Genomic DNA, 15220 nt, shown 5'->3' with positions numbered 1-15220 from the left:
ATTCACATGGCTGGCATCTAATCAAGAATAACCAGGCAATTCAGAGAAGCATAAAAATACAACCCACAACGAAAAGGAAATTCAGTCAATAGAAACAGGTCTAGACAAACACAAATGATATAATTAGTAGGCAGAGACGTTAAGTCACATTTCATATCTTCAAGAAGGTAGAAGTATGAGAACATTAAGAAAAGACATAAAAGATATAAAAATCCTAGTGATGAAAATATAAATGAGATGAAAAATATACTGAATGGATGGATAAACAGCACATTAGACACTGAAGAAGAAAAAGTGGTGAACTGGATGATACGTCAATAGAAATCATCCAAATTGAAATTCAGAGCGAAAAAATTACTGGAAAAAAATGATCAGAGCATCAGGGAGTGGTGGGACTTTAAGCAGCTTAATACATACTGAATGGGAGCCTGGAAATGAAAGGAAAAGACAGAAAAATTGAAGAAATAATTCCCCTCCAAAAATCCAATTTTGGTTAAACTGTAAATCCACGGAACCAAGAAGCTCAGCAAACTGCACCACCATGCGCACACCCTCCTCACTGCCCACAGGTACTTGGCATTTGAGAGAAAAATCAGCCTTCCCGGAGAGCCGCCTGAAAAGCGAGGTCTCGCCAGGCAGAGCCAGGCTTCAGGTCTCGCGGGAGATGTAGCGGGAGGTGAGCCAGGTGGTTGGAACAGGGGGTTCTGAAGGCATTCTGAGAAAGATTTAAAAAGGGGGTTGGTCAGGGAAGAAAATCCTTGCAGTGGAATGGGGATGAGAGAGGGAAAAAGTCCATGGACCAGTTTAACTGTGGTTATACCTGGGAGATTGAGCTAGCTCTAGTTTTCCAGAGCCTTCCTCCTGTTCCTGAGAGTCCTTTGTTCAGGGCAGGGCATCCTTTCTTCTGGTAAAATACCCTTCTCATCACGCGTGTCATGCAGAAGCATAATTTTTTATAAACCCTGTCTCTTCCATCACTGTGTTGAACAGGTATAAAGAACTAATGTAAGCTGGACCATTCCTACCCTCCCCAGGGAGTTTTGCCATTAGGAACAGAGAGGTCAGGATCCTGTTTCCTTCTCAGTGGCAAAGCTGAAGACGTGTGCCTGCAAACTGTGGGCTCCATGTTTCCCAGCTTAGGAAGAAGGCTGGTTGGGGGAGAGTAAAGCTAGTGGAGGGGGGCTGATGGCATTGCAGTCACTTTCTGCACCCTGGCCCTTCCCACACTTTGGCTATGTGAGCCATTAAATTGCCCTATTTGTCTAAGTTAGTGCAACCACTATGCTGGATGTGGACACATTGGTGCATAAGCAGACACCTTCATTTGTCTCCCTCTGTCCCCTCAAACTGTTCTCAGTGTGGGAAGTCCAGAGAATTATTGATACCTCTGAGGTAATAAAAATCTCATGGTTACATTGAGTCACCGGTTCAAAAATTAGAGTGTCCAGCCTTATATAATAGTGATAAGGTAGCCTTTGGGTAGACTAGTTTGATTTGTTTTTATGAACATTGTGACCAAATAATCCTGATGACAGTCAGATATTTACTGATCGTCTACCGTGCCGAGCCTCAGAACAGAAATGCCTCCAGCATGAGCTGCCAGCCTAGGACAGAGTTCACCAGTCGTTAGCCTCCAGCTGCATCCTGCCCATGGGCACAGTGTGCGAGCCCCCTAATCTTTAAAGTTTTCCTTGCATCTATTGCTAGTACTTACAAATTGAGAGGTTTTACCTTAAGAGATCCAGATTCTTGGCTTTGGAAAAATCAGAGGCTGTGGTGTGGCTTGGCCCGCGTCGCTGCCTGGGAGGGTCTGCTGTCAGCGGGAACTGCTGGAGGCCACCCTTCAGCAGGGCGTGCGGTTTCCAGTGGAGCCGTTTCCTCCAGGCGCCGTGTCCATTGTCGGCTGCCGTTCTCATCACCGAGCCATGCAGGTTCCTTTTCTTAAAGAATAAAGTGAAATATTTCTGATATTCAGGCATTCTAACAAAAGAGAGAAAACAGATAGACCAAGAGAACCATGAAAGGGATATAATTTCTTTAGAAATACAAAGTGTTCCTACATGTTCCATATGCAATTAGTGTGTGTGTGTGTGTGTGTGTGTGTGTGTGTGTAAAACCAAATTTTAGATGCCATTGGAAAATAAACCATATTTGTGATAATGATTACTACACTGAAAATATGTGGTTAAAAAAGACATTTCAACAACTTGTTTTTAATACAGCCAAAATAAATGGCGTGAGCTGCTATGGGTGGGTATTACCTTCCCTCACTTCCCTCATTTATCTGCGTTCTTCCCTGACCCCTGACATTTGAGTTTGCAGCAGGGAGAAAACATGTTCTGGCCTCTCTGGAAGGAATTGACAGAACTGTGGATTCTTCCTGCACCCAAGGTGTCCAGGAGGGCGCAGCTCAGGTCTAAGAGCAATAGCAGGATAGTTGCCCCAAGGTTATGGCCACCTGAGAGAAAAGCGGCGAGTGTTTGTCCAGTTAATGAGATCTGCTATTTCGTGGACTGCTATAGTAGGATTGTTGAAAGAGTGTGAAACTTGGAAAGTAACGTTTTGCAAATTTTGTTTTTCATTTATTTTTTCAACTGAAACCTTTTTTTGTTTGTTTTTCTTACTGGTTTTCATGAGTTCCTGATATTATTAAGCAAAGCTTCTCACCTATTTATTTGAGTAAGAGCAAAACCAGAATTATTTTGAAAAAGGACTTTCACTTGCCAAAGTGTGTTCCCTTGGGAGGCAAGCCTGCGGTCGAGTTAGGTGTCCTAGTCGGCATCTTCAGTTTTAGAGGAACTCTGCTCTCACCACAGCTTAGCTGCTTATGAAAGCACACAGGTCTGGCTTTAACTGGGCTTGAGAATGACGCTGGGGGTGCCTGTCACTATGTGTAACTTCCCGTTCTTGCTCATTCAGTACTCACTGGAGGCTGTGTTCCTCAAAAGCTTTGCTGTCTAGCCTTTTCTGCTTGGCTGTTTGGTCTTCATATAAGGTTTTGTCCTCAGATTCAGTCAGGCCAGCTGAGAGCTGCATTCATAGACAGCCTTGTTTTGGTGAAGCCATTCTGAACGCGCACACACTGCAGTCATGGGTCAGAGTTACGTGGAAGCCATTCTAAACACACCCCGCCCCCCACAGTCATTGGTCAGAGCTATAAGAAATAACCCCATGACACATCCTGTCACTTTTGTTTTTACAAATATTTTTGGGAACACTGAGGAAATTCCCTCAAATCTTATTATCAGGAATAGCTACGATTCTCCTGGATTATTTATAGACACTGTAAACCATATCAGTGCTTTGCATTTAGTTTCAACTGTGGGAAGTCTTGGGGACAGATCTTTAATCCTCCTCCAGTGAGCAGAGGACCTTAGGACATCCGCTTTTGATGTTCTCTCCTGGCTGCATTTGACTGTTTTCTTCTTTGCTTATTTACCTTTTGGACCCCACATGTCTTCTTTTCAAAATCTTGCACTTAATACAGTTTTGGGGCTTTTGGGGGGGTAATTTTATTTTTTATCTTATTGATTGATTGTAGAGAGGGAAATGTCTATTTGTTGTTCCACCAATTCGTGCCTTCATACGGTTTTTTAAAAAAACTGCTTCAACTTCCTTTTAGAATGAGGCAAGATATAAAGAACATAAAATATTTATTATTTATCATTTGGTATAAACATCTTATCAATTTGTTCTTAGATTTCATTTCAAATTTCCTATTCCTTATGTAATCAGATCTATACATTGTTTGTGATTGTCCTATAGGGGATCCTTGCTCTGGATTTGGGGACTCCTTGGCTGCCACATCTTTACCCCCAGTTAATGTGGTTGATGATCAAACATTACGCGTAGAGCTTAGAGGAAGCAGAGATTACTACTGACCCTCTTTTCCAGGTGTCCAGTTTTATGGCTTACTTAATTTTATTTTTAAGCAGGAAGGCAATTATAAAACAGCCTAGGCCTGGTTGGCCTAGATATTATAGTCAATACCTGGCTTGAACCTGGTCCTTCACAAAACAGACGTCCAGTACATTCTGTGCCTTAGGTTTAGTTGTGGCTTGTGTGTTTGGATCTGTTCTCCGAGGCAGTTGTCTGTCCCTACTGTCTGGGTCTGGGCATGCAGCTGCAAGTGTCAGCAGTGGGTTGCCTGCAGTGACGCTCTCTGCTTGCTTTTCTTTTTCAGAGTACGACCGGTTGGGCTTCCTCCTGAAGCTGGACTCTAAACTGTGAGTAGAATGAGAAAATGCCTTGACTCCCTGCTAGAGAGGTCTGTGAGAGCTGGTTTCCAACTTTGAAGGGCCAGCTGTCATCACCCCTGTGGTTATGGGGGGTTCCCTGCGGCCTCTGTGCTCAGTCTGTCAGCAGCCTGTGGGGGCCTGGAAAGGATGGCATTGTGGCTGCACACATAAGGCCGTAGACTTGGCTGGCACAGCAGCTCATTAGAGAAGGAACCCCTGCAAAGAGTTTGAGGGACAAGGAGGCCCCCGGAAGGGCTTCTGCTCCAGAATAGTTGATGGTTGAGTTGTGGCCAGAGGCAGTGGCCTCTCGGAGATGCTCTGCAGCTTGGCAGGCAGAGCCTTCTGTGATCAGGCCCCGGTCTTCCCCCATCACCCTCCCACAGGTAAACCCTCTGCTTTCCAGTACTTTTGTATCATGTTTACTATCTGTGCCTAAAATTTCCTTTCCTTGCTTGTCCACTAGGAAACTCAAAGACTTCTTCCTTTTACACATAAGTATGTTTTCCTCTATGCTTCCTGTGAATTTTCTGCCCCTGTCACCAATTATTTCATTGTATTATAATTAACTATGTAATGAGTATTAATTTATTAAGGGCACAGGCTCAGAGCCAGGCAAAGCTTTGTTTAAATCCCAGAGTGCCATTTACCCTCCTTGTGATTTGGGACAAGCTACTTAGCACTCTGGGTCTCAGTTTCTTCTGTAATGTGAGGGTAATGATACACCTGCCCCACAGTGTTGTGGTAAGGATTTAGTTGAAATGATTACTTGGCTTTCAAGTAAATGGTATTGAATCCTTCCAGAATCCTTCCCTGTTTTTGCCTTCTCCATCTCCCTAGTACCTAGACATTCCTGGCACGTGTTCATTACCTGCTCAGTAACCACTGCCACCTGGCCGCAGGATGGCTGATGGATGATAGGAGGGTGACTAGATCAGTAAGCCTTCAGATGAGCCTCCGTTCACTCTGTGTGTTCATGCCCCGGGTGGGAACCCTCACATGGTCAATGTGCGATAAATGGCTACAAAACTGGCTGTGTCTTTGTTCTGTTGTTAGTATTCTGTGTATACCCAGGACCCCTGTCCTGTACGGGAGACAGACATGAAAGGTCAGACTGTGTCTCCATTTCCTCCCTTGCATGAGATCTTGACCACAGCTGCTTCTGGTGGTGATAGCTGCACCTATATACAAGACATCAAGTCTGGGGCTCTTTGGCTTTCCCACGGAAGTGTCTGGTATCTGGCCCCTTCTCCTGGCATCTGGCGTCCTGGCTCTGTTGCCTCATACTGTGAGTTCAGGAGTTGTAATTCTCCCAGCTTTTCTACATCATGGAGGCAGCCACGAGGGAAGAATGGTCTGCTCTTCACACCGAGCAAGTAGAGCAGCGTCAGCTACGAGCAAACATCCTGGGGAATGGGACTTGATTATGTTAGAAGGCCACAGGCTTCACTTTTAGAAAATTCTAATTTAATGCTTTGGGCAAAAAAAGAAGTCAAGTATGAGCTGTACACAAGTGAAATGCCACCTGAATAGAAGATGGAGTGTTACCGAGTTGAATCACGCTGATGAACAAGACGTGTTATGTAGGACACGTTAACCACAGTATTTAAACTGCCTTCAAGACCGTAAGGAGGAGGATTAGGAGGACACTCCCGCCCGCTGTCCTGGCAGTTGGGTGGTGCTCAGGGTGCCGTCCAGCAGCTTCCTCTTGTGCGTCAGGCTGGCTCTGTGAACCTGCTGAGTCAGCTCGGTCTAGAGCCCAGGGAGCTGGCTTGGCCTCATTTGGTTTAACTCACAAGTTAATGTACCAGATAGAATTTTTCCTTTCTTACTACAAAGGCTTTTCCAGTCCAGTGCTCTCAGCAAAAGGAAAGAAAGCACAGATATGTGGGAATGGTTTTTATGTGCTTCCAGGGAGAAGTTTCCAAATTAAGGATTCTGTTTGTGAGGGAAGTCTTTCCCTCAGAAGTCTTTGCTGTGCTGTGTTCTATTTCTGACGTGTAAGAAAGGAGTTGAACTTGGATCAGGAAACCTGGGTTTGAATTCTGCCCCTGCTGCTCGAAAGGAGAGGACCTTGGATAATTCGTTTTAGATTTTGGAATCCCAGCTTTTCCTTAGAAAAGATGTAGATAACGATACCTGCTTCCAAGGTTTTATGAAAATTAAAACAAAGGGTTCTACAAATTATAAGTGTCCAAACATAAGGATTTGTTTTCATTTATTTTGATTGGATTCATTTAGCTTCTTAAGTATAAGAATCATATTCTGAAAATTTTTCAGCCATTTCTTTAAATATTGCCTCCACCCCACTCTTTCTACTCCTCTTCTGAAGCTCGGATGACGTGGTAGACCTTGTTCTCGCCTCCAGGTCTACTGGATTTCACATTTCCATCTTCAATCCATTCCACATTAAGTTGGAACTGGAACCCCAAAGGACTCAGCGTAAGGATAAACTAGAACTAAGCCTGCACTAAGTGTTTCTGTTCAAAACCTTGTCTTATAACTGCAAGCTCTGTTGTTTGGTGGGGCGGGGTGGGGGGTAGGGGATGGGGGCCGTGTGGGCAGCGGTTTTTGGAGCTTAGGCACATGGGCTGTGAAGTCAGTCAGACATGAATTTTTAAAGCCCAGTTCCACATCTCACTGGCTGTAATCTTAAGTGAGTTATTGACCTGCTAAAGCCTCAGTTTTCGAGTGGGAATAGTAGTAGTCCCCCAAGGATGGAATTTGGTGTGCCCCGCACCCTCATCCATGTCTGGAAAACTGGGAAGGATATGGCCCCAAAATGCTCACCTCTTGCTCCATGCCCCAGATTTCATTTTTTTAAATATTTTATTTATTTATTTTCAGAGAGAGGGGAGAGGGAGAGAGATATCAATGTGTGGTTGCCTCTCATGTGTCCCCCACTGGGAACTGGCCTGCAACCCAGGCAAGTGCCCTGACTGGGAATTGAACCAGTGACCCTTTGCTTCACAGGTCCGAGCTAAATCCACTGAGCTATACCAGCCAGGGCTTCAGATTTCATTCTTTTCACTCATTTATTTACTAAATATTTCTTGAGCACCACGTGCTTTGTAATGGGGGTAAAACTGAAAATTCTAAGGCATGTGGACAGCGCTTCTAAGTCTGATTGGAAAGGATGTCTCGTAAACTAACATTGTAGTGACTGGAGGAGGAGGAGCACACGAGGACAGCAGGGGAGGGTAGCAGGTGATATTTCTAGGTAGCGTGAGCAGTGAGCAGGTTTTTGTTTTGTTTTGGAATAAGGTGTCTTGGGAGCATAAAGGGCGTGCAGAGGGGACACAGGGATCCTCAGGTGTACGGAGTGTTGAGGAAAGCGCGGCTCCACCGCACGGGGCAGCAGAGAATAGGGTGTTTTCAGGGAGACCAAGGTTTCTGTGAAAGCAGGAGGTAGAAGGAACATTCACTGAAGAGACCGAGGATGCGAAGGAGTGAAGCTTCGGAGGACACGGTGGAAAATTAGAGTGTGGTGCAGCAGGGAGATGAGCGGGAGACTGGGCCAGGAAGAGGCAGAGAGTGGCTTGAGGGAGCGAATGAGGTGTGAGGCCGGTCAGTTGGGGACAGCTGGCCATAGGCTGCCTGAGAATTAATCTTGTAATCCCTTGGGGGTGGGCGCTCGGGTGTGTGTCTCCTGGGCTGATTTAACTAAATGGAGGCTTCATCTGCTTCACCTGGGTGTGGGTAGGTGCTCAGTGTGCGCCAGGTCTGATGTGACAGTAGGGTGTTTGATAGTCACCATGTGGGCATTTGTGAATACGGGGACATTAATGCTCAGTCTGATTTCACTGGAAATTACATGTGAGATGCAAAGATGTGAAAGCTGAAACCAACAACTTTTAGTTCCGAAGGTTTGTGAAAACCAAGCCAATTATGAAAGGACTATATATATACATGGGCAGTCCAAATCATACCCTAAGGTGTAGTTTACTGTTTCCAAAACAGCCCGCCAAGTGCCCTGTGGCTGCAAGGGGGAAGTTACTGAGCATGTGTTGTATGCCTAATGCCACACTGGGTGCTTTCTGTGTTACTTATTCCTCACAACAGCTACTTAGGTACCTCATTCGGTCTCATGGCTGTAGTATCATTTAGATGCTGGTGGTTCCCAAGTGTGCAGTTCAAGCCCAGTTCCTTCCCCACACTCCAGACTCATTTATCCAATTACCTGCTTTACTTGGATGTGTATTAGGCATCTCATACCTAACATGTCCAGAACCAAACTCCTGATTCAGACCCTCTGCCTTCCAGAATCTTCCCTACCCCAGTAAATGACAATTCCATCCTTCTAGTTGCCTGGGTCAAAAATCTTAATATCATATCTTTGACACCAAACTAATCATTAGCCCTGTTGGTTTGCCTTAAATATCTCCAGATCCATCCACTTGTCACTACCTCCACCATGGTCCCTCTCCCCAGACAGTGGTCATCTCCCACCTCATTATTGCAGCCTGACTGCTCTGCTCACTTTCGTGCTGCCCCCCCAGTGGTCTGCTTCCACTCTGCAGCCAAAGTGATCCTGTTCCAATGCAGGAGAGATCCCTTACGATCAGAAGTCTCCTCCAGTGGCTCCTGTTTCTCGGGAGTAAGAGCCCGAGTTTTTGCCGTGCCCAACCAGGGCCCTACATGATCTAGAGCCCTGTTTGCCTACTGCTCTCTCCTGTTTGTTGTTCTACACTGGGCTCCTTGGCGGTGCCACCTGTCCTCCTGGCCCATTCCTGCCTCAGACTCCCAGCACTCGCTCTAGCCTTTGTTTGCGACATTCTTTCCCAAATACCTACAGAGATTGCTCACCCCTCACCTTTTCAGACCTTAGCTCAAATGTCCTCTACTTAGTGAAGTCTTCCCTGCCCTCTCACTTAGAATTATAGCCTCATCTATCCCCCATTGGCAATCTCTGTTCCTCTTACTGTGTCTTTTTTCTCCAGAGTCCTTATCACTGCTGCATATCTGTGTTTTACTTGTTGATTATCTGTCTCCTACTAAAAGAAGGGCAGGTGGTTGTCTGTTTTGTTGAGTACTATTTCCTGAAACAGTGTGGAGCACTTAGTGATTGCTTAATACGTATTTGTTGAATGAATGAATTGGTGGACAACTCTGTAAACTAGATGGTATTTAAATACAAATGACAAAGTAACTGTAGAAGTACTTTACCTGTGCTTGTGGAACTCTGTGTGATCTAGCCAGCATTCAAACCCTCTCTGCCTGGCTCCGAACTTTCTATTCATTGCACTGTTCAACATAGCTTTCTATTTTTTCCAAATTCACACTGTCAATTTGATTCTGAACAACTACATTGTAAGCTTTGTTAGGGCTGGAAGTATGAATGTCCTGCTCACAGATGGATTCCCAGTGTCTAGTATAGTGTTTGTGGTGCATAGTAGATGTTCAGTAAGTGCTTTTTAAGTCAATAAGGACAGAGGAAGAGGATATAAGAAAGAATAGTGCCATCTTTGATAAACAAACCCTAGTCCCCCAAGTATCAGTATTGGAAGATTTGGGGGGACTGGGAAGTGCAGTGACAAGGACTGTCTTTAACTCTGAGTGTCACCATCTCCTGGAGGCTGTCTCACTTCAAGAGATTCTGCCTCCATCACATTTACAGTGAACACATGTTCTCTTTATGCTTTAAAAAGAGAGGGGGAAAAACAGCAATAAAGCAAACAAAAAGAAAAACACTTTTTCAGTTCCTCTAAGCAAAGCTCAAAATATTTCAGTAAAGATTAAAAAAGGACAATAAGGGAATAAACCCTGAGAGTTTATTAACCAGTGTCACGCCAATAAATTTAATATTTAAAAAAGCCCTGAGAGTATAAGAAGCCAAAGAAATAGTGTGGTTTGCAAAATAGAGTTTTGTTTGTTGTATGGGTCACTCAAGCCAGGGCCATACTGAGTTCACAACAGGACAGCACAGCCTGGCAGGGTTTGATTGGGTTCTTTGCTTCATAACTTCTAGACTGTTCCACAATCCACTGTTCAAAGACTTCTTCCTAGACACCTTGATACCTGGGTGACCAGGACCCCAAAAGCCAAATTCTCACTCTGCAGCTCACCTGGCGCTCTCAGTGTGGTGGTCATTGGGTGGAGAAGGAGACTGGGTGCTGGGGTTGTTAAAGCTCCCCAGGTGAGTCTGATACGCACTTAAATTGAGCAGCATTGTTCTAAAAGACTCCATTTCCTGTCTGAGGAACTCTCCGCTTTCCGAGGTGACTGATACCAAGAATAAACTCACCTTTGAGGTAAGGTCCCTGCCTGCACATAGGAGTATGTCTACATACAGTGTTTCTCAACCCGGGACCTCGCCGTCAGGAATCAGGCTCGGGTGCCTGAGTGTTTACGAGATCCTCCAGGGGGTTTAACATGGCAGGGCTGAGAGCCCTGGGAGTAGCGCCTTCAAGCCTGTCACTCGATCTTAGCCGAAAACAGCGTAGTAAGTACTGCAGAATGTGATAGTCGTTATGATGGCGGGATTGCGGGTGCGTTTTTCCTATTGGGTTTACACTTCCTGGACTATCCTGATATTCCTTTACAGTGAAAAATATATATTTGGATGTGCTTTTTTACTGTAATTTTTCATGTTTTCATTATTATCTCTAGGTTTCTAAAACACAGTTTTAAAAAATACTTTATTTATTTATTTATTTTTAAAGAGAGGGGAAGGGAAGGAGAAAGAGTGGGAGAGAAACATCAATGTGTGGTTGCCTTTCATGTGTCCCCTACTGGGGACCTCACCTGCAACCCAGGCATGTGCCCTGACTGGGAATTGAACCAGCGACCCTTCGCTTCACAGGCCCGTGCTCAGTCCACTGAGCTACACCAGCCAGGGCTAAAACACAACTTTAAAAAAGCCATTTAATATTAATTTTTGGCTACCAAAAATTACTAAAGCTTTTTCTTTAGTTTTTTTCTTGAAATCTGAATCAGTTGAAGAGTTTCCTGTACATTCAGTTGGCCTTAAGTGTCTCTTCCTTATCTACAATTGAAATGCATATCTGTGTAGACACTGAGTATCTGTCTTTTCTGTGCTGCCAAAATTCCAGGAGGTCCGAAGGTGAAACATGGTGGTGAGTCTGGAGGAAGGGGCAGGCCAAGTCTTGCAGGGATGTAGAGAGAACAGTAAGAAAGTCGGACTTCATCTTGAGGGCAGAAAACACCACTGAAGTGTTTTAAGCAGGTAGAAAACAGTGCTTTGACCTGTAGGAAATGACTTTAGCTGCAGGAAGGCAGGTCGATTGGAGGGGAGCAGGAGTAGAAAGGGACGTGGTACCTGAGAGGCTGTCGCAGAAGTGAAGAGCAGAGGTCAGTAAAGAAAAGCAGTAAGGCTAAAAGCTGGTTCTTTGAAAATATAAAGTTGAAAAACGTCTAGTTGGGCTATCCAAGAAAAAAGAGATGATACAAATTACTAATATCAGAAATGAAAAAGGGATTTTCAGTACTGATCCCTTGGACAGTAAACGAATATTATGAACAACTTTATACCCACAAGTTTTATAACTTAGATGCAATGGGCCAATTCCTTGGAAAACACAAACTACCAAAACTTACACAGGAAGAAATAGATAATTTAATAGGCTTACATCTGTTAAAGAGATTGATTCCATGATGAGTAACCTTCCAGCACAGAAAGCGCCAGGTGCAGACGGTTTCACTGGTTCTATCGAACATTTGAGGAAAAGGTGATAGCAGTCCTCTACAGTCTTCTCCAGGAGATAGAAGCGGAGGGAACACTTCCCGACCTTACCTTAAAACCAAAACCAGGTAAAGAGTCGTGAGGAAGGGGTACCACAGGACTCCTGTGTGCCGTATCTGTCCTGCACACAGTACAGAAATCCTCAACACGTGTGAGTGTGCTGAGTCCAACACTGTGGAGAGTCACACACCACAACCAGGTGGGCTTCGCCTAGGTACTCACGGCTGGTTCAACACTGGAAAGTCAGTTGCTGCGTTCCATCACATCAACAGAATAAGCATTTGATACAGCTCACTTCCAGTGGTATTTTAGGAAACAATTCTCAGCAAACTAGCACAGAGAGCAACTCCCTCAATTTGATAAGGAACACCTACGAAACATCTACAGCTTACATCACATGCAGAGATGAGAAACTAGATGCTTTTCCCCTGAGACTGGGGAAAGGCAAGAATGTCCCCTTTCACCACTCCTAGTCAACATTATACTGAAAGCTCTAACTAATTCAGTAAGGAAAGAAAAGGCGTAGATTGGGAAGGAAGAAATAAAACTGTCTTTGTTCACAAATGACATGCCTTTGTGTGTAGGAAATCCCGAGAATTGGCAAAAACTCCTGGAACTAATTGGCAGTTATAACAAAGTTGCAGGATACAAGGTTAATCTACAAAAGTCAGTTGCTTTTGTAGCAGCAAGTGGACAATTGGAATTTGAAACTAAAAACAGTATTATGTGCACTAACACATACAAGGAAGTACTTAGGTATACATCTAACAAAATATACACACATGGACTTCCGCAAAGATGGAGGTATAGGTGGATGTGCCGTGCCTTCTCACACAACCAAGTTTAAGGACAACTAAATATTAGCAACAGAAATCACAGCCAGAACACGGAAAATTGAACTTTTCGGAAGTCCGTTAACAACAAATTCTTCAGCCTGACCAGTAAGGGGCGAAACCAGTGGCTGCTGGAGCGGGGTTGCACAGGAGGACTCGGTCAGACGGGCTCAGGCGCGGAATCCAGGCGCAGGGTTGGACCTAGTGAGCGACCGAGCGAGGAGACAGCGGGGAAGCGGTGCTGCGTGTTGACTGTGGTCGCCTATTTGCCCGCGTGGGGACAGGCGAGGGAGTGGGCGGTTGGACCGGGGCCGGAGTACCCGCGGCAAGCGGCAGTAGAGGGCGCCGCCATTTCCCCGCTCTGACCACGCCCCCACATACAGCGTCACAACCCAGCGACCTGGGAGTCCAAGGCGCCGCTTCTCACACTTAAAGGGCACGAACAGACCAAAAATGTCGCAAATTCTCACAGTCCCTGAGCCCATAGACCTAAGCGCTGAAGAAATAGCAAAACTCTCAGACGCACAGTTAAAACACTGGTCATCAGGATCCTCACAGAACTGGTTGATTATAGCCACAAATTAGACAAACATATGAAGGCGAAACTAATTGAAATGAATGGAATTGCACAGGACACCAATAGCAATGAAAAGGAAACTGGGACTCAAATCAATGGAGTGGACCAGAAGAAAGCAAATAATGGCCAAACAGAAAAGAGTCAGGAAGCAAGAATTCAAAGAAATGAGGAGAGTCTTAGGAACCTCCAGGACATCTTTAAACGCTCCAATATCCGAATTATAGGGGTACCAGAAAGGGGAAAGGCACAGCTACCAGTGGAAAACTTATTTGCACAAATAATAAAGGAAAATTTCCCCAAGCTGGCAAAGGAAATAGACAGCCAGGAAATCCAGGAAGCTCAGAGAGTATCAAAGAAGTTGGACCCAAGAAGGAACACACCAAGGCACATCATAATTACATTAGCCAAAATTAAAATGAAGGAGAGAATCCTAGAAGCAGCAAGAGCTAAGGGGACAGTCACCTACAAAGGAGTCCCCATCAGACTGTCAGCAGATTTCTCAAAAGAGACCTTACAGGCAAGAAGGGGCTGGAAAGAGGTATTCCAAGTCATGAAATCCAAAGACCTACAACCAAGATTGCTCTATCCAGCAAAACTTTTATTTAGAATGGAAGGACAGATAAGGTGCTTCTCAGATAAGATCAAATTCAAGGAGTTCATCATCACCAAGCCCTTATTATATGAAATGTTAAAGGGACATATCTAAGAAAAAGAAGTTAAAGAAACATGAACAGTGAAAGGACAACAAACTCACAGTTATTAACAACCACACCTAAAACGAAAGCAAACTAAAAGGACAGCTAGATCAAGAGTGGAAACATAGAAATGAAAATCTCAAGGAGGGTTAGCAACAGGGGAGTGGGAGGAGGAGATGGGGGGAGAAGGTACAGAAAATAAGTAGCATAGACAGTAGATAGAAAATAGATGGGGGGGCAAGAATAGCATGGGAAATATAGAATCTAAAGGACTTGAGACACATGGTCATAAACTAAAGGGGGGTAATGGTGGGGATGGGGGGGTAGGGTGGAGGGGAATGAAGGGGGAATAGAACAACTGTAACAGCATAATCAATTTTAAAAAATTGAAAAAAAAGAACAGATCACAAAAAAATATATATATACATATATACATATATATATATATATATATATATATATATGGAAAATTACAAAACTCCTGGACCCTGAGGAGCCAGCTACGGGAGCCGGGAAGCTCTCAAATCCTGTGTCGCTGCCATAGCGACGGGACTGGACGCCGGGGAGTCAGGTACGGAAGCCGGGACTCTCCAAACCCCTGTGACGCAGCTGAGGAGCCAGCTACGGGAGCCGGGAAGCTCTCAAATCCTGTGCCGCTGCCATAGCGACGGGATTGGACGCCAGGGAGTCAGGTATGGAAGCCGGGACTCTCCAAACCCCTGTGACGCAGCTGAGGAGACGGCTACGGGAGCCGGGAAGATCTCAAATCCTGGGCCGCTGCCATAGCGACAGGACTGGACGCCGGGGAGTCATGTACGGAAGCCAGGACTCTCCAAACCCCTGTGACGCAGCTGAGGAGCCAGCTACGGGAGCCGGGAAGCTCTCAAATCCTGTGCCGCTGCCATAGCGACGGGACTGGACGTCAGGGAGTCAGGTACGGAAGCCTGGACACTCCAAACCCCTGAGACAGCCCGGGGTGGCAGAGGATTTCTCTACGGGAACTGGGAGGGTCACAACCCCTGTGCTGCTGCCATAGCAAGGGGATTGGACACTGGGGAATCAGGTACGGGAGTTGGGACTTTCTAAGCCTCAGTGCCACTGCCATAGAGACAGGACTAGACGCCGGGGAAGTCAGGTACGGAAACCAGGACACTCCAAGCCCCTGTGACGGCCCTGGG

At 45.3% G+C, this 15220-nt stretch overlaps 1 protein-coding gene across 8 annotated transcripts in view; it reads left to right on the top strand.

Moving 5' to 3' along the window:
• ST3GAL3 (ST3 beta-galactoside alpha-2,3-sialyltransferase 3) overlaps window positions 1-15220 on the top strand; it is a 193999-nt gene that overhangs the window by 93022 nt on the left and 85757 nt on the right. For all 8 annotated transcript variants that reach the window (XM_037149565.2, XM_037149562.2, XM_037149563.2 and 5 more), the window contains one exon: window positions 4184-4226. In XM_037149565.2, coding sequence (XP_037005460.1) covers window positions 4184-4226 — 43 coding nt within the window. The remainder of the gene's footprint in view (window positions 1-4183; window positions 4227-15220) is intronic.

The sequence above is a fragment of the Artibeus jamaicensis genome, unplaced genomic scaffold, assembly GCF_021234435.1.
Source record: "Artibeus jamaicensis isolate MK-2021 breed Jamaican fruit bat unplaced genomic scaffold, CSHL_Jam_final scaffold_847, whole genome shotgun sequence".
Taxonomy (NCBI): domain Eukaryota; kingdom Metazoa; phylum Chordata; class Mammalia; order Chiroptera; family Phyllostomidae; genus Artibeus; species Artibeus jamaicensis.
Note: the sequence above shows the minus strand (reverse complement) of the source record. Positions and strands in the feature narration are given on the sequence as shown.